Raw genomic sequence first — 20501 nt, forward strand, 5'->3', positions numbered from 1 at the left:
GCAGCTATAAATATACAGGATTATAGTGGTTATTGTCCTCAGGCCTTTGGTTTCCACACAATTGTAATTGTTATTGCATTTGTATCATACCCATATGTAGCCAAGCTTAAAGGAAGAAATTAATTGTCTAATGCAGTCAAAAAGAGATAATCCAAATTTAGGGTTTTACCTGATCAAATTTCCCAAGTTGAATACATTGAATTTGGTGAAACTTTGTTAGAAGATAGGGATCCTGGTTCCTATGTAGATATGTGTGGCAGAAGATATTTTGTTATATCTGCAAAGGGTTGATTTTAAACTTGCATGCAAATACCTTGTAACTTTAACTCCAAATCATTCAGTAAATTTGTGAAATTTTATGAAAGTTTAGAAGAGGGTTAGGCATTATATGTAAATGTGCATTAACAAACATAAACTAATGTCAGGTCACTGAAATAGGAGGTAATTCAGCTTAATGTTTCAACATGATTTTAGTCCACTGAAAGTGAGGGGTATTCTCTTAGTGGCTTGTTCATTGTATTTCTAGTTACAATATATATAATTGAATTGAAAACCATTTCCATCAAATTAAAAGAAATTTTGTGAATAAATAAGTACCTGTTATAAAATAAAAACTGGATGAGGACACCAACACTAAATTTTAGAAAACATGATTCAAAAAATAAATAAAAATGAGGTGGGATGATTTTGCTGGGTGGGTGCTTGTCTCCCGAATACATGTAGTGTCTAGATTAACTACTTTACAGTGACATGTTTATTTAGGAGCTTAGCAGTGTGAGATACTTAATTGAAAGATTTTCAATTTAGTCTTTAAAAGCCTATGTACAGTCAACCAGACTGCTTCATCATGAATATTGATTAGATACATATAGTATTGTTAAGAAGTAAATGCACTCATCAGATGAATTTTACTGTGTATGGATGAAGCATCATAAAGAAATCAATGAGTAATTACAGGGAAACATGAGAAATGTCTAGACACCTTGGTCTCTGATGTCTACTGGTCAAGTTTGATCATTGGAGGTTATACTATTACTGAATGTGTATGGTCAATGTATGTCCTAGGTCTTGATTCTGTCCATATGTTACTTCATTTAAAGGACATTTCTACTCTGAGTATCTTAGGGGATTCCAGATATTAGGAAGAAAAGGAATGCCTGCCATTTTATTTTTAGCAAAATAAAAAAAAAGATTATCATTGTTTCTACTCAATAATGTGGCATTAAAGAAAAAGACTTAATTCTGATGTAAATACTATAATCAATCCAGGAAAAAACTGAACATGGGTTGAAGTTCTATTCATTCCTTGTCTTCTCTACTTAGTTCCTAGGATACCAATGCCATATTATCTACACATTTCTGGATTTTGTTTTATTATCATGTAACTGATTATTGAATTTAAAATATTTTTTATCATTTCTTTGAACGAAAACTTAAGATTTCTTATCATATTCAAGTCCCCATCTTAGATACCATGTCATATCATCCTTTCTTTTGTTATGTAAGATGATTCCCAGACCAAAAAAATAGGAGCAATTCCTGTATGGGTATATTAGCAGAGAGGCTTATTCATCATCAATTCATGTAAACCAAGTAATCAATATTTCAGGTATGAATCATACAAGCCTCAATTAAGCTTACTCATGGAAAGATAGCATTGATTTTAATTATCATTAATCTTTCTATAACAAGATGTACTCTGTTTTATTGTTGTCATTAGGGTCAATCAGGTGATAGGCTTTCATGGGACACTGATGTATAATTACAACAGGATTCTATTCTGTGTATAAATGAGGGTCCTAGACCAAGATTAGTCTGTGTAGGGAATAGTCCAAAAGTAAACATAAATCCTATGACTTATTTGATAAACCTGTCACCATTAGACCAGGGTTACATTTACAGTCTAATGAAGGGAATTTATGATTGTAAGAAGTGTTCTAAGAAAATCATTTTGTACCATCAGCACCGTTTGCAATTGTTTGTATGAGTGCATGTATGTATTAAGCAATTCATGTATGTAGAAAATTTCTGGCTTTTATAACTAATAAATCTTCAGTTTCGTGATTGTTTTGTATGTTGATAAGTTTATTTCTCATTTATTTTTTGCTTACACAAATCAGTCATCTATTTTTCACTGAAACAAATCCGTGATTTTAATGATATTTTTTCATGTTCTGCTTTTCTTTTCAGATCCAAAGGAAAAGCCACTAGACATTCCTGTAGAATTAACTCCTGTCAAGACAAAACCACAAGAAATACTGCTTGGTGGTGATGACAATAAAGAGGATGCCTACATTGCTTACCTCCGTGGAGATGATAGCTTCTTGAAAAAATATGAGAATGAGCATGATAAATTTCTTGCAGCACAGAGTGCCCGGGACCAGAGACATCATGAGAGAATCACTAAGGTAATTTGGATATATAAATGATAAATTTCTTGCAGCACAGAGTGCCCGGGACCAGAGACATCATGAGAGAATCACTAAGGTAATTTGGATGTTTAGCAAAGTAATCTTAAGCACTGACATAGGTCTTTCTAATAATTAAATGTGAAACTAAGCTTGTCAGATGAGATTTCTTTTTTTTAAAGAAATTTTAAATTATAAAACATGCTTTTCCTGATGTAATGAATTAATGAAGTAGCAGAAATGTGTTTTATTACAAAAAAATTAATTGTTCATTTTGCTGCTATTTTCCACATACATTAGTTTAATTGGGTGCTGTTTTAAAATGTTATAATAACAATGCTTTGCCTGAATCACTTTGGTTTTGGTTGTCAATGTCTCCATGTCCTGTAAAGGTAGTTAACTCATCAGAAACATTTCTAGCATAGGTCTTTGTATTCAAAAGGCTTTATACAAGTGTGTAGAAGTTCTTAACCCAGTAAGAGGTTTAGTTACATTCTTCCGAATGAAAATGTTGGTTTCATGATTTGTCAAACTTTCATATAGACATATAAATATTAGATTGTTTCAGGTGCACTCATTCACTCATGCACTTATGCACTCAAAATGAACAAAACGAACCAAATTAAGGTAGTTTTGAAAACTTCAACAATAATTTTTTTTGGTTTTTGCATAGCTTTATATACTGTTTGATTAAATGTAATTATCAGGTATTAGATGAAAAATTTATGGTTCAAATTCTAAACTGAACTTTAACTTACAGGAATGATGTAATTAATCTTCTTCAAAGGAAATTTTTTCTTAAATAAAAAATTAATTTGTGAATGATTACCTGAACACCTTGAACCAGTTTAAAAACCAGTTGTGGGTGTGTTCATATTACCAGGGTACAGTGAAACCTGTTAGAAATAAACCGTTTTTAAACTGGAATCCTCTGTTTTCCATAAATTATATTTATGTCTTATCAGATTTGTCATTAAGTAATTTAAAATATCCATACTAAAAAATTGCCAAAACCAAGGATGTTGTCAGAACTGTCAGTCTTTAAGAGGTTTGGTTAAGTCAGGTATCACTGTACAATATAAATGTTTTACATACAAAATCATTATAAGATTACTTAGTTGATCAAATTTCAACAAGATAAGACTTTGATTTTGGTTTGGTACAAGACTTGAGATTATAAACATTCATGACATGTGTATCTTGTATTGACTGTTCACTTCCATTTTGTCAGTGACTATTAATATATATGGGACCATCTGCCCTGATTAAATTTTAACTTATATAGTTGTCATGTCAAATAAAAACGTTCCTTGTCACAAAAAAAAAATTGGCAGTTTCCCTCCACAACGAAATTTGTATATTCTTTATATCAAATTATTCTTAACAAATGAATACTTATTATTTTACACATATTTGATTAAAAAATCATTAAAAGAATATGACCAACAGACATACAGACACAATAAAATGTTTTTGGTGCTGTTTCTTTCTCAGTACTGTGTTGGATTTTGTAGATATACTGGGTCTGAATGTTGAACCAAATCAATAGTCTATCTTTTTCACCATGCTGCTTTATAATTATCAAATTGAAATCAATGTATCACACTTAAGTTTTTTCAATAGTAATGTTACATAGTATTGACACTTATGAGTAGCCATTTTGATAAAGAAACATGTGAACTGAGTCTATAATTGTAGAAATCAATGGTGTAACAGGTTTTGAATTGTGCATGTAACTGAATCTTGTTTGATAAACTAACAAATACATAGAATATAGTAGTTATTGTAACTTCAGGTCATGTGGTGCATTGATAAAGTGATGCTTTAAGAATGCTTTTTGTAGGAGATTATTTTGTATCCCCCCTGCAAACAAAATTGGGGGATTTTGAGGAATCTCTGTAAATTTGACCACATTTTTTATAAGCACAACTCTCCTACACTGTATAAGGAAAAAGAATTTTTTGGAAGGTGTAGATATGCATGAAGAATCAAACTTTGTATGAATATTCCTTAGGGTGTTCTGCATAGAACTGATCTGGGGCTTTAAGATCCATCAAAAAACATGGCTGCAGTTACTAAAAATAGAAGATACAGGTCAAACAGAAGTTTTTTTGCAGATATCTCCAAAATTATTAGTTTTAGCCAAATTCTGACTGATGTGAAAGTGTTCAGCATGATTAGATCTATTTGTGGTCAAATTTTTGTGTTAATCTGTTAAGCACCCTTGGAGTTATTGCTCTTTTTTTTAAATATTTTTTTTTCACTATATTTAACTTTGTTTTGTTTTAAAGTCTTCTCTCCAGACACTACCATACCAATTAAAACCAAATGTGGTATGAATGTTCCTTAGGACATTTTGCATTGAACTAGAGTGGGGTTTTTTGATCCGTCAAAAACATGGCCACCTTTACTTAAAATAAAACATACAGGTCAGACTGAAGTTTTTCGCATATATCGTCAAACCGTTAGGTATAACCAAATTTTGACAAACTTGTATGGTAAATGTGCTCAGCATGAGGAGATCTATCCGTGGTTAAATTTTTGTGTAAATTTGTTGAGCCATGTTGGAGTTATTGTCATTTTATTACGTATTTTGGCAATTTTTAGTGATTACTTTTAAATTTTTCTCCTCAGAAACAACTGGACAAAATTTGATAAACATTGATATAATTGTCCCTTAGGTATGAGCATGAGGAATTTTTATCCAAGAAAAAATATGGCTGCTTTTACAAAAATTGAACGTTGTTTATCGAACATGGTGAGCTATTCAGGCTCTTTAGAGCCTCTAGTTACAGGTTTTAATTGCTGCAGTCAATACCTCTAAAGTAGTTAATATGGGTTGATTTATATTTTGCTAACAAAATTTCTGTCCTTATTCATTATTTTAGTATTTTTTAGTGTCTTCAATTATGAAAATTATATATAATTAAAAAAATTTTCTTCAATTTAGAAACTGTAAGTTTTACATTAGTAACCTCAATGATACATAACATCCCACCAGAGGGCTCCCATCAATTAAGATGTGTAAAAAGACTAGCATGGAACTTTGGCTTTTCACCAGATTATGTTTTAAAGGAACATTGAAGTTTTTGGTAGTGATCAGATTTTGTTAATTGTAGATGATGAAAGAATGGCAAGAAGCCAGAGACAATGTCAACAAACTGAAGGAGAGTAATCCTAAAGGTGCTGAGAAACTTAACAAGGAAGTCATGCAGGTAGGACGACACTCCAGTACAATACGAAATTTTCAGTTTTAAGATTCATGAGAATTAAGGAGTTATCTTTATTCTTTTATTATCATGTGGTATAAACACACCTTCTGTCTCACTACACACCTATCTCTTCTCAATTAACACTTACTGCCTCAGTACACACCTGTCTCTTCTCACTACACTCTTTCTGTCTCACTACACACCTGTCTCTTCTCACTAAACACTTTCTGACTCCCTACACACCTTCTTACTACAACCTTCTGTCTTTTCTTACTACACGCTTTCTGTCTCTATTTACTATACACTTTCTATCTCACTACACACCTTCTGTCTCTTCTCACTGAACACTTTCTGTCTCACTACACACCTTCTGTCTCTTCTCACTAAACACTTTCTGCCTCACTACGCACCTTCTGTCTCTTCTCACTACCATATTTTTGTGTGTATTATGCGAACGTTTTTACATAGAAATTATTTCCAGAACATGGGGTGCGTATTGTACATCAATACATTTGTTCGTTTGTTGGGGTTTTAAGTCCGAGCAGCAATAACATCAATACATAAGAAGTGGCCAAGAAATTAAAGATTTTGGTACGTGGTGTGTAATGTAAACAAACAAACCAGGAGTGAAATGTTACTGACAGAAATTTTATCTAATCATCAAATACATCTTTAAGTATTAAATTTTTAGTGATATTTTCTTTAAGTCGTGTTCAAATGACTTAATAACATGTTTCAAACAAAGGTTGTACAATATTTCCTTCTTATAAAGCATGGTTAGAAATTAATATGATACAACTAAAAACCCAAAAGTAACTAATTCCTTTTTTGTCAAACCCTCCTTATTAAATGCTTTTACAGCTGAAAATGATTATTCTGATACCTATTTTGATTGTTTCTTCCAATTTTCTTTCTTAAAAGTATGTTATTAAATGAAAAGTTGTGAATTTGAGTTACAACCAAAAACGGAAAACTCTGATTTTCCTGACTTTCGATTTTGTTTTATAAGCCATTTCGTACATACTGTGTCAATTTTATCATGCTTTGAAATTAAAATGAATATATGTAGCACTATACACACCAAACTACGGTAAGCACTTTCTGCCTCACTACACACCTTGTCTCTTCTCACTGAACACTTTCTGTCCCACTACACACCTTCTGTCGGAATGAGGTCTGATTTTGACCATTTTTTTCCAGTTAGTCCATTCATAACGCTAGGTTGTCTTTCTGATAAATAAAAATCATCCAGGAAATTATGTCAGTAACATCGACCTGTTTTCTGGATGATTCTTGGCATATTTTATTTGAACATTCCTTATGGCTTTTGTAAACTTTGTTAACTGGTTCTGTAGCGGATACCCTTATCGGATTCTGGTAACGACTGAATCATGAACCAGTCCCGACTGGTTTAAAAACTAAAGTTGTTATCTCGGTGGGCGAAAGCGTTATTCCTGAAAAGGAACCAGTTGACATTGTATCTCGTGGGGTCAAAGACCTTTCTGAAAGGAACTAACATTGAAAAATTAGAGAAAAAGGACGAACTTCAGGTGAAGGAGATTGATTTTTGTCTTGTTTCTCCAAGTTTCTTGATTTGACAATTATAAATTGTCAATAATAAAGCTGCATTATTGCTGCCAGATTTGTTCAGTTTTGATTCTACTGGACATACAACTGGGTTAAAAATACTTTAACTTCAGTAAAAAAAATAACAATAATGGATATGCAGGTGAGCACGTGTTTTGTTTTCATTTCATTTCATCTATTTCTTGATTAGTTTTCAAATAAATTATGACATATTTGAGCCATATTTTATCACAATACGTAAATTTCAAATGGAATCTCGCATAATATTCGAACTTTTATCTTTTACGGCTTGAGTTGCAGTCTTCCTTGCCGTTGAATAACCACTTTGCGCTTTGCAATAAGATTTGTTACTGAAGAAGCGACCCTTACCGCACATCCGCAGATTAAGGTCGGCAGAAGTCACATGCATACAAATTTATCTGGGTCGATTTTTTGTCATGCAAGACAATAAATATATGGACACCTATTTCATGTATTTAATGCATTTTATTTGTGGATATCAAATGAAATTATACAGGAAAAGTACAATTTAGTAGAAATAATTCAAAGTTAAGGCATATTTCAACAGAAACAAAAATTTACGAAAATGACAGCTAATGCAGCTTTAAATAAATCAGTAGTTTGCATTTTCTCAAATAAATGTAAAAAAGGAGAGTTCGCCTATCTCATTAGTGATGTCATATTCACTGATTTGCATATCATTAAGTGCCAGATTGGTTGGCAAATAAACAATAGACAATTTCATGATTAGAATCCGAATTTTCAAAACATTATAACTTTGTTATTTTATATCCAATTTTGGTTCTGAAAAATATTTCACTTAGATGAAATAATTCATATATTGTATATGGGAATTTATAACACTTTTAGTACAATTACTGAATTTTTTTTTTAAAATTTCATGAATAAAAAGAGCTTTATTGGCAGTGTAGGGAACCAAAAGAATTTTTCAATTTTCTTAAAAAATGAAAAAGATGAAAAAGAAAAAAAATGATTTAAGGTTGATGCCCCATGCCACTCAATGGATTTTTTGCCAACCAACACAAAATTGACATCACCAAGAACTATCTTATACTGTAAGTGTAAACCATACTCCTGTCATGCTAAAAATGGTTAAAAACCAGAAATCTCTGGATTTTCCCGGGGTTTTGTTTCCAAGGCTTTGCACTTGGAACCTGCTTGGGGGCTTAAGACAGCCCGCAAACCCCTGGTCATATCTTCAGATTTTTTCAACAGAAGTCACTTTCATCTCTGTCACTATTACTTTACCATTTTACTTGAAGAATGATTAAGATTAAGTTCATTAACAGTAACTAAAGCACAAGGAAGAGATTGAACCAACTTCATTTGCCAGAAATTCTATAATTACAGAGTTAAAAAATGTCATTGACTATAAATAAATCCTTCATTATTTTCTACAGTGTAAAAAAAAAGGCTTCATTGTTTAAAGAACTTCTGTTACAGTCAGTAGAGTAAATTGGTTGGAATCTTTCTACTGCTAAATGTTTATTATAAAAGGTTTCTATTCAACAACTTATTTCTACAAATTACCATAAACTAATTGGTAAGAGTAAAACGATTTGGACCTTGTATTTATTGTTGGTATTTCTGTCAGATCAATAGTATTCTAGACTTTGCCTTATTTGAATTCTGGTAATGTTTCTTCTGTCTGAGTATAAATATTTTTTTACTAGTTTGTCCAATCAGCAAATCTAAATAACATAAATATTTCTACAATGTAGACATTTTAATACATATTTGGTCAGAGTAGTTCCTGTAATAAATTTTCTGCAATATTTGAAATGTCTGTACTACTCATTTCACATCTTTTGTTTTTAATGTGTGTTGCCATTAACTCAGGTGCCTTGATCATTTAAATTTCTATGTTTTCTCAAAATATATGTATTTTTCTCATGAATATATAGTCAAAAAAAATAAAGTTTGCAAAAATATCATGCAGACTGATGAACATATCTTAAATGATGGACACTTAAACTTTGAATTATGTGTAGACTTGGCAGACTGTACATGGATATGAATGATATGAAGAATACATCATTAATCTTTTATTACAGAGATTCCAGAGACTTTACAGTGGCTATGAGCAAGCTGACAGGGCTGAGAAGAAGCAATTAGTTGCTCTCCACATGCAGCACAGACAGGCTGAACTTAACAAGAGAAAGAGAAATAATCTAGAGAAATACATGGCTGAGTTACAAAGACAACCTCCTGTGGTAATATTTTAACACAAAATTTAAACCGCAATCAATTTTTTGTGAAAATATTGCAGTAGCCAAGAGCCTGCAAAAATAAATTGTAAAACATAATTTTTATACAACCACAAATATTTTTTGGTCAAGTTATAGTATCATTTTGTCTTTATCTGTAGAGATTTGCTGTCTACAATAAATTCAGTTTTTTATGTATAGATCTTTATGAAATTATATGATAAGGTGCCATTTCACACGAGGAATGCTTGGATTGAGTTTGTGGATTGTGATTTGAATCAGTCTCTTAGAATTTGTACTATAAGGTGGCATACAAAAAGGATGGCTAGATTTTATATAAGGGGTTTAGTAATAAGGGCTAAAAGAAGCTTGGTTGTTACTGGAACCATTCAGGAAGTTGGGCCCAAAGGGGCCACTTCAATTCTGGTCAAATTCCTCCTGTGTCAAAATGATGCTATTAAAATTCATGGCAGTGTCAAGGTTGAACAGTTTAAAGCTACTTGCTCTACTATTAAGTGTGCTAATTCTGCAGTTTTATCAAGCTGTACAGTGTTCAATGATCATAAAACATAATGGCCTGAGAAAGTAGTGTAACAACCTTGAAAACAAGTTGAAATCTGTGACAATATTTTTTTTCTTAGGCTTTAAATAAGAAGAATTATATAATTGAATGAAACCATTAGAACATTTACTCTTGCTTTACATGTTAAATTAGAATTACTTTCCTCCAGGTCCACAAAATCAAGAAATACTTAGAAGCCTACATTAGAGTCGAGGAGAAAGATCGTATGCACACTCTCAACCACTTCACTCATGTAAGACGTAATGATCCAGCTGAAGCCCAACATATGCAGAAAGACACAACTGAACACCTTAAAGTTATTGATGAGAGGATCAAACAGAGTTTGGACATGTTACACCATTACAAGAAGATAGAGGCAGAAATCCTCCCTGCTATCAGTAAGTCATAACACCAGAAATTCTTCTCGTCATCACTAAGTCATAACACCAGAATCAGTAAGTAATAACACAAGAATTTCTTCCTGTCATCAGTATGTCATAAAAAGAATTTCTCCCTGTCATCAGTAAGTCATAACACCAGAATAAGTAAGTAATAACACAAGAATTTCTCCCTGTCATCAGTAAGTCGTAAAAAGAATCTCTCCCTGTCATCAGTAAGTCATAACACCAGAATAAGTAAGTAATAACACAAGAATTTCTCCCTGTCATCAGTAAGTCATAACACCAGAATAAGTAATTAATAACACATGAATTTCTCCTGTCATCAGTAAGTCATAACACCAGAATAAGTAAGTAATAACACAAGAATTTCTCCCAGTCATCAGTAAGTTAACACAGAAGAATTTCTCCCTGTCATGAGTCAGTCATAACACCAAAATTTCTTCCTGCCATTGGTGAGTCATTACACAAGAAATTCTTCCTGCCATCAGTGAGTCATAAAAAGAATTTCTCCCTGTCATCAGTAAGTCATAAAAAGAATTTCTCCCTGTCATCAGTAAGTCAGAACACCAGAATAAATAAGTAATAACACAAGAATTTCTCCCTGTCATCAGTAAGTTATAACACAAGAATTTCTCTCTGTCATCAGTAAGTCATAACACCAAAATTTCTTGCTATCGGTGATTCATTACACAAGAAATTCTCCCCGCCATCAGTAAGTCATAACACTAGAATTTCTCCTTGCCATCAGTAAATCATAACAATAGAAGTCCACCCTGCATCAGTAAGTCACAACACAGGAAGTATCCCTGCCATCAGTAAGTCATAACACTGGAAGTTCTCCCTGCCATCATGACACTAGAAGTTCTCCCTGCCATCAGTAAGTCATGACAATAGAAGTCCTCCCTAGTAACTCAATGGATCATACTTAACAAAATAGAAGGGTTTGGCCTAAGGCATTAAAATTTGAAGGTCATTAAAATGATTTTAATTGCTGTATTTTTTTTTATTTCATGGTATGCCATGAATAACATGATAGAAATTTTGTTGATAACAAGCAACGAAAGGTAATTCACTAATCAAGTCTTAAAAAGGTTTGTGTATGTCATTTGTGTGAGTGATATAGAAATACAGAAAAATTAAAAGTTCATGAGACTCTCTTTGAAAAAAATCTTCAAATTATTTAAATAGAAGCAAGCTAGTAAGGATTATCATTGTATTATTGTATTTATTTGCAGATGAGTTTCTGTCCCATTACAAGACCCTCTCAGAGAGTGCTCTACATGTCATCATGAGACCATTCACACATGATGAACTTAAGAAATCCAAAACTGATGATGGATTTGACAACTCGGGTAAACTGCTTTATTTATCTGAAAGCCTCCCTTTATTATGTCCTCAAGTCTTACTCTGGTTATCTCCCTTTTGTTAATCAATTTGTGTGATATTTAAACAAAATAGCAAGAATGGAATAATTTTTATGTATTAAGTATTGGTTTTTACTTAGTTTTTTGATTTGTGTGTTGTCAGTTGAAGCATACATGTAGTTATTGTTTTATATGCTTGTATTTTCTTTTCTTGGTTTCATCAGGTGAATGATAAAAAATGATTTATTGCATTTATTCTTCTAAAATATGGATTAAATATTTATAACCATACACAAACACTTTTATAATGAAGTTAAATAACATGTTAGCATTGACAGATGAATGTATCTGTAAATAATTAATTAGTTCTAATGATTTTACTATGGATCAGCAGCGTTAATGGTATATAGTCAGGCAAATTGTATTGACTATGTTGATGTAGGAAGGATCAAGTTTCTCTCACCTAGGGTTATATAAACTGTTTTATTTCAGTTCAGTTCCATTTCCATAAAATAATGGAAAATTGTTTGTACATCAAAAAGGTTTCATATGCATGGAGTTAATGAATTGTGTATAGAAATTGTTTTATTTTTATATGTATTACATAAAGATTTGTATAGATGTAGAAAGCCTTTTGATCTGTTAGTGTTGATTTCTCATGTGTGTAGATGAATGTAATTAATTTTCAAGCTTTTTGTATGAATGAAAAAGGATGTCAATTCTGATATTTAGTCATGAAGCAAAATAACATAGAACTGAAAGTATTCATTTAAAGTTTACCTTTGGCACTTATAACTCCATGAAGAACACAATAAAACAAGTATTCATTGAAAGTTGACCTTTGGCACTTATAACTCCATGAAGAACACAATAAAACAAGTATTTATTGAAAGTTGACCTTTGGCACTTATAACTCCATGAAGAACACAATAAAACAAGTATTCATTGAAAGTTGACCTTTGGCACTTATAACTCCATGAAGAACACAATAAAACACGCACACTTCATTTTAGTGACTTGATTGTTAGATCCTTTCATACAGATGAACATAAGCTTGTCATAATCTTACCTGAAACAATACATTTTATTTTCCACTTTAGCAATAGGAAAAAGATGTAGGCTCTTTAAGACAGTAATCATAAAAGCCTTCCTATGATAGTTAATTTGACTCCATTTTACAGAGACTTGGGACAACCCTAAGAAAGAAATGAAAATGGAAAGTAAATCATCAGTTGTCATTGACAACCAGCCAGCAGAGGAAGTAAGAGAGGATAGCGAGGATATGGAAGATGAACATAAAGATTTCGTTGCTCATCATGTCAATGACAAACAAAGTATTCAACATCAGGTAACATATATATTATAATTAAATGATTCCACATGGCCAGCATCTGACAATGATTATGTATTATTAATTAAGTCTTTCATAAGAAGATATAAAAAGATATACAGATATGTTGGTTCCCATATATGTTTAAATCAGATATTTTCTAAGCTTTAAACAGAAATCTACTTTCATTCTATCAGTTTTTCTTTTACATTTTTTTTCAATGTTCTCTCCTTCTTTAGCTCACCTTGCCAAGGGCCATGTGAGCTATTGCCATCACTTGGCATTCGTCATCCGTTGTCCATTGTCATCGTTAACAATTTTTCAAAACTCTTCTCCTCTGACACTACTTGACCAATTAGAACCAAACTTGGTATGAATGTTCCTTGGGGTATCCTGCATAGAATTGATGTGGGGATTTTTGATCTGTCGAAAAACATGGTTGCTTTTACTAAAAAAAGAAAATAAGTTTTTCACATAGATATCCAGAACTTTTAGATTTAGCCAAATTCTGTCAGGGTAAATGTGTTAGGTTTAGCCATATTCTGTCGGGGTAAAAGTGTTCAGCATGATTAGATCTATCCGAGGTCTGATTTTCGTTTTAATCTGTTAAGCCAAATTGGTGTTATTGTCCTTTTTAGACTTTTTTTTGGCAATTTCTTACGTCATTTCTTTCAAAAATCTTTTCCTCTGACACTACTTGACCAATTGGAACAAAACTTGCCATGAATGTTCCTTGGGGTATCTTGTGTAGAACTAATGTGGTTTTTTTTTGATCTTTTGAAAAACATTGACGCTGTTACTAAAAGTAGAACATAGGGGTCAGACAGTGGTTTTTCACATATATATTAAAAACAGTTAGGTTAAGTCTTAGAAACCATTAGGTTTAGCTTAATTCTGACATGGATTAAAGTGTTCAGCATGATGGTATCTATATGTGGTAAAATTTTTGTTTTAATCTGTTAAGCCATGTAGGAGTAATTTTCCTTTTTCCATGTTTTTTTTTTTTTGCTTTTTTAAATGTTATTTCCAATAAAAATCTTCTCTGATGCTACTGAACAAATTAGAACCAAATTTTGTATGAATGTTCCATAGGGTATCCTGCATAGAACTGTAGTGGGGATTTATGATTTGTGGAAAAACATGGCTGCCATTACTAAAAATAGAACACATGGGTCAGACAGTAGTTTTTCGCATATTATATCTCCAAGTCTGTTAGGTTTAGCCAAATTCTTATTGTCAGACGACTCCTTGTAATAGTTATTGCCCTTGAATGGTGAAAAGTGACTTTTTTAGAGTTTTCAGTCAATATCTTGAAAATTATGATAGAAAGAAACTTTCAATAGCTGAAATGATCCTTATGATAAGTCCTACCAAAGTCTTCTTGAGTCAAAATTTTTGGACATCTTGTTAAATTTATTGTCCTTGAAAGGCAAAATTGAACCAGTTGAGCAATTCAGGCTCCTGGGAGCCTCTTGTTTAACTCAAACATCAACTCAAACATTTTGTGGTGCAAAGTTTTGGTGCTGTTGTCATTATATGCCAACTCTTGTATTTTTTTAATTTTTTTTTTGTTTCATTAAATTTTTTCAGTATTCCAAGTTTTACAACTTTTTTGTAACCAAGTTGTATCCTCAATATTTGTGAGACTAATGTCATTAATCTCCATTTATGGTCAGGACATTCCCGATACTGAATTTTAATATTTTAGGGTCTTGTGTCTGTAAATTTTATATATTTATATGGTTAGGACATTTCTAATTCTGAATTCCGAAGTTTGAGGATTTAATGTCTTAAAATGAATTACGTCTATATGGTCAGGACATTTCAAATACTTAATTGCAATATTGCAGCTTTTATCTTAACTAGTTGAAGTTAAAGCTTTTTTGGCTATAAAATCGTGAGATTAACAATTTTTTCTCGATAAATAGAAAAGTGGAAGGAAAGTGCATTTATTTATGTCAAACAATAATGTCTTTTTTTTACTTTCAGCAATTTGTCAGTAATTCACACCACGTTGTGAACTCCTCTACTGGAAGTGTATTTGGCATTGCCATCGGCAGTGTCGCCGTATTTGTTATCATCATTGTTGCCATTATAATGCTCAGAAGAAACAAAGCCCATCGACATCCTGTCACTCATGGGTTTGTTGAAGTTGACCCAGCTGCCTCACCAGAAGAACGACATGTAGCTAACATGCAGATGAATGGCTATGAAAATCCTACATATAAATACTTCGAACTGAATACTAATGGTTCTAAAAAATAATGTGGTGTGATAAATAAAATTTCATCTACAGGGACATTTTATTAAACATGCAAGCTACTGTTTAAAAGTTGTATGATATTAGGAAATGTTATTGGTGGAAATACACATTTTGGTCTTTCATCTTTAATTAAAACTTTTAAGCTACTGAACATTAATTCAATTTGAATAAAAGATAAGAACATATAAAATTATGTATACAATAACAACACTGGTATATGAATGGTAAGAGGGACAAGAGTTTTTACCATCTTTTATTAATTGGAATATTTAGATATTTCCACATGAAATAGTTTTATTACAAGTGAATAATTTTATGAAGATTTTTATGCTGATTCATCATATTTTTTACCATTCCATTGTTATACAGCTTTATGTACCTTTGCTGTCAAACATGTGTCTGTTGCCTTGCTTTAAATCTGTAATGCTTTATCCCATCACCAGATATTCACATGCTGTGCCTAATATGAGATTTCAATGTATTATGTGGTAAATTATTGCCATTGGTTTCTTTTCATGTAGGACCAAAATGCAGTGTAAATTGTTGTAGGCAACTCGTTAGGTGGGCTTCAGGAAGATCTAAGTAAGACCTTGATAAATCTTATGCCTTAAAAATTTCAATTTAATTGAATAATGGTCATAGAATTTGGTTAAGAAGTCATAACATGACACACAAGGTGACTGAATATTTACACATGTCTGACAACATTGACACAAATCTTGTAAATAGGTTATTATTTTATTTTATACATACATCAGTATATTTTATTTAGTGTTAGTGATAGATATTTGGTTGTTATACATTGTTATCAAGATCAGGTGGTATCATGCTTTAATGGAAAGTGGCAATTCTAGAAATCTGGAATTTTCTATTTTAACCTAAATAAGATTCTGTTGGTTCTTTATATATCATATTAATTTGCTGTAACTAGTCATGAATGATGGCTTGATTTTGATACAAGTCATGATTTCATGATCTGACAAGATCCTGAAATAGGTTGATACATAAGTCTGCCATTGTGAAATTAATGATAACCACTTCATGCACCTCATCCATCTAATAAAACCATTATTAAGTGTCTTTCATTTCATAAACTTCCATGTAGAATGCTTTGTATTGTGATATTATAGACATAGCTTTGTCATCATGTAATACTGTATACTTGTATAAAGTTTATCAGTCTACTGTAGCATAATCAAGGCTTTATGGTTTGTCGTAATAACATTTGTTCTAGAAAAAGGTTGTTTTAGTTTCATTTTCCTGACTTAAACAAGATCTGAAGAAATATTTTTTGAGACAGATTTTAATTGATAAGATATTTCAAGTTATGTCCAAATATTAATATTATAAATATTGTAAATTGATAAAAACAAGCATTGAGACTTTTTTTCCTATTTAAGACTTTCAAAAGCTAGAAAATCAGTTAAATTCAGATAAATTTAGGTTTCATGCATTTAGCTTCATCATCTTTTTAAGATGTTGTATCACGAGTGTACAAGTCAAATCATGCAATTATCATATCTTTTTATAACTAACTTTTGCCGTGTAGTTATGGTGTGAAACAAGTGTGACTTTAATATTACAGGATGATTTTGTATTTAAAATTGTTACTGAGAAAATTTATTAGCATTTGTATAACACATCTTTTTCTTATTTTTAGCAATGACTTGTTCAAATTCCAGGTTATAAAACAGCATACAAGAATTTCCTTCTGTTCTCCAACTTTTTACTTGCATGGATATTTGTCACAAAATCAATTATCTAAAATGTGCATATAGTTAATTTCATTTTTGATCTCCTCCTTAGTTTATGGTGCTTTAGTATGAGGCTGTTGTTCTTTGTGGTTAAATGAAGTGATTAGTTCTGGTCAGGTGATCAGCTGGAAAATAATTTTAGTCTATGTGAGAAGACCAAGTAAGGTCAGAGAATAGTTAACTGGACTTGCAATACAGCCAGACTTTTTCTTATTTTGTTTATTTTGTTACGTTCTGTGTTCACATTCCTAAGCGCCAGTGTGTTTTGCCTTTTATCTACAAACTAAATGTAACAAGAACATGTTTTATTAATAAAACTTGTACACTCCTTCTACCTTATTATTCAGCCATAAAAAAATGATGGGATGTTAGGATAAAACAAATGAGACAATGCCATCAATAATATATAAGAGCAAGCTTCAACATTGTGACAATACAGTAACTGGTTGTTAATTCAAAGATTTAAAGGTTCTATTGAAGTTCTGGGATTCAACAAGCAAAATGCTTCACAGGGCACAAAGGATAATCTATGACATATATGGACACAAAATTCAGACTAGTTAAAGCTTTTAATTCATATTTGGATGCTTGACAAGATTCTGACGAGAATGACAGAACTTTAAATTTTGCAGGAAGACATCAGTAATAAGCAACTTATACAAAGTTGAAGTAACAGCTTACTACCAACACCTCTTTCACTCTTAATTCCTGTATAGAACCACAACCCTTTTAATCCATCAAAACATTCCCTGTGGTATGGAACCTATTTGTACAATTTTTTAAAGATCCATACACTTTATATAAAGTTATTGCCCAGAAATATTTTTTGTTCCCTTCATGTATATGGTAAACACCTCCTAACAATTTGCCTGATTTTAATTGGTATGACAACTAGTGGTACAATTGTATAGAAATCTATTCATAAATACTGAAGTTATATAGTTAAGTTATGGAATACTTGCTTTTGGCCCCAACTAATATTCAAGTTATCATGTGAAAAATTAATAACGAGCTTTGTGGAGTGTGGCATGTTAAAACTTTATTTGAGGGAAGTGCAGATACAATATTAGTTTTTGACACACTTAAGCATAAGGACTTGCAGTTCAATATGGATACAACTGGTTTGAACGCAATGCAACACAAAATTTTAAATTCAATTAAAGGTGAAAAAGTTCTGCTTTACCCAGGTGGGATTTTGTAAGGAATCCAATGAAAAAAAACTTCAAAATCAGACCAAAAATATACTAAAGGCTTGTATGGGCCTGAATCGCTCACCTGGTTCATTTTTGCCCTCCTAGGGCAATAATTCTAGAAAGAAGTTGTCCTACAACTTCAACCGAATGAAGACTTGTAGGCAGGCCTTATCAAAAGGATTATTTCATCAAGTTTTTTTTCCCCTATCTATTAGATTTCAAAGTATTTGCTAAAAACTGCATCAAATGTAAATTTTTGGCAAGTCAAGGGCAATTACTCTAACCAGGAGTCGTCCTACATCTTAGACTTAATTAATGTAGAAGGCTTAATCATAAAGATCATTTTGTCAATTGAAAGTACTTTCTATCTATTACCAATATAATTTTCAAGATATTGACTAAACTGCAAAAAAACGTTTTTTCTTGCCTTTCAAAGGTAATCACTCTATCAATGAGTCATCATACAACTTTGACTCGTTCAAATTTTGTAGAGCTCTCTAAGCTGAAAAGGGAAGGTCACTTTTATTTTACAATGTCTCTTATAGTTTTTGAGAAGGATGTAGAAATTGGTTACTTGACCCCTGAGGTCTAAAAACAGCAATGGCAGCCATGTTTTACACTTGACTAGAATAATCAACTCAATTTTGTAAGCAGATAGCTTAAGGGTGAAGGTGACCAATTTTGGTAATAATCTAAAGAGTGGTTTTAGAAAAGATTTTTTAAGAAAAGTTAACGACGACAGACATCTATGAACACCAAATGATGGCAATAACTTTAGGCAAGGTGAGCTAAAAAGGAGAACGAAAGTGAGCACCTTGAGTATCATAATACTTTAAACTTGATATCTTCAGGTAAAGCCATGGAAGTTTGATTAGATGAAATATATTGGTTTCAGATGAGACAGTTGGGAAGTTGGGAATGTAAACATTGGCAAGAAATCCATTCATCAATCAGCAGATCATTTGTGAAAATTTTGGTATAGGTCTGTCTCACCATGTTAAACTTAAAACCAGTGGTTTTCAAGTTAATTCAAAAATTTTATTCCTAATGTCTTTTTTTAGCAATGGTGGCCATGTTTCTTATCAGATCGAAAATTCCCACACACAAATTGTTACAGATATGCCAAGTTTTGTTACAATCCATCCAGTAATTTCTGAAGAGAAGACTTTCTAAGTTCGGAAAAAAATTAAATTTCAAGACCCACAACTCAAACATATGTCAACTGATCTTAATGAAAATTTCAGCATATGTCCACCTCACCATGCTGTACAATTTTACTCCCTACCAGAGTTTAGTTATAAAACTGTTTTTTTATGCCCAAGCGACAAACTGTCAGGGGGGCATATTAATTTACCCCTGTCCGTCCGGATTACACATGATCATGGCTTGTCCTGCTATCTCCTTGTACAGTTTTTGAACTACATCAAAAATATTTTACAGGATATTTCTACACATGATGAAGGTGTGCAGGGCCAAAGGATTTGATTTTCATGAAATATTACAGAAATTGGTGATAGTTACACTTAGTCATTTTACTAAAAAATATATGGATCATGGCTTGCTTGGCTATCTCCTCGTACAGTTTTTGACCTACATCAAAAAATATTTTACAGGATATTTCTACACACTATGAAGGTGTGCAGGGCCAAAGGATTTTGATTTTCATGAAATATTACAGAAATTGGTGATAGTTACACTTAGTCATTATACTCAAAAATATATGGATCATGGCTTGCTTGGCTATCTTCTCGTACAGTTTTTGAACTACATCAGAAATATTTTACAGGATATTTCTACACACGATGAAGGTGTGCAGGGCCAAAGGATTTTGATTTTTCGTGACATATTACGGAAATTGTGATAGTTGCACTTAGTCATTTTACTCAGAAATATATGGATCATGGCTTGCTCGGCTATCTCATCGTACAGTTTTTGAACTACATCAAAAATATTTTACAGGATATTTCTACACATGATGAAGGCGTGCAGGGCCAAAGGATTTTGATTTTCATGAAATATTACGGAAATTGGTGATAGTTACACTCAGTCATTTTACTCAGAAATATATGGATCATGGCTTGTCTGGCTATCTCCTTACACAGTTTTTGAACTACATATAAAATATTTTTTGCAGGATGTTTCTATACATAATGATGGTGTGCAAGGTCATAGGATCTTGATTTTTCGTGAAATATTATG

General features: G+C 32.0%; 1 protein-coding gene across 2 annotated transcripts in view; it reads left to right on the forward strand.

Annotated features, from left to right (window-relative positions):
• The window catches only part of LOC148615671 (amyloid-beta precursor-like protein), a 33960-nt gene extending 16523 nt beyond the window's left edge, over nucleotides 1-17437 (forward strand). For both annotated transcript variants that reach the window (XM_088582149.1, XM_088582150.1), the window contains exons 5-11: nucleotides 2191-2408; nucleotides 5528-5623; nucleotides 9283-9441; nucleotides 10167-10395; nucleotides 11634-11750; nucleotides 12944-13110; nucleotides 15082-17437. In XM_088582149.1, coding sequence (XP_088438275.1) covers nucleotides 2191-2408; nucleotides 5528-5623; nucleotides 9283-9441; nucleotides 10167-10395; nucleotides 11634-11750; nucleotides 12944-13110; nucleotides 15082-15357 — 1262 coding nt within the window. In that variant the 3' untranslated portion in view covers nucleotides 15358-17437. The remainder of the gene's footprint in view (nucleotides 1-2190; nucleotides 2409-5527; nucleotides 5624-9282; nucleotides 9442-10166; nucleotides 10396-11633; nucleotides 11751-12943; nucleotides 13111-15081) is intronic.
• The last annotated feature ends 3064 nt before the right edge of the window (nucleotides 17438-20501 follow it).

This window comes from Perna viridis, chromosome 5, assembly GCF_037379345.1.
Source record: "Perna viridis isolate PV_CMFRI_1.1 ecotype Kerala chromosome 5, ASM3737934v1, whole genome shotgun sequence".
Classification (NCBI taxonomy): Eukaryota; Metazoa; Mollusca; class Bivalvia; order Mytilida; family Mytilidae; genus Perna; species Perna viridis.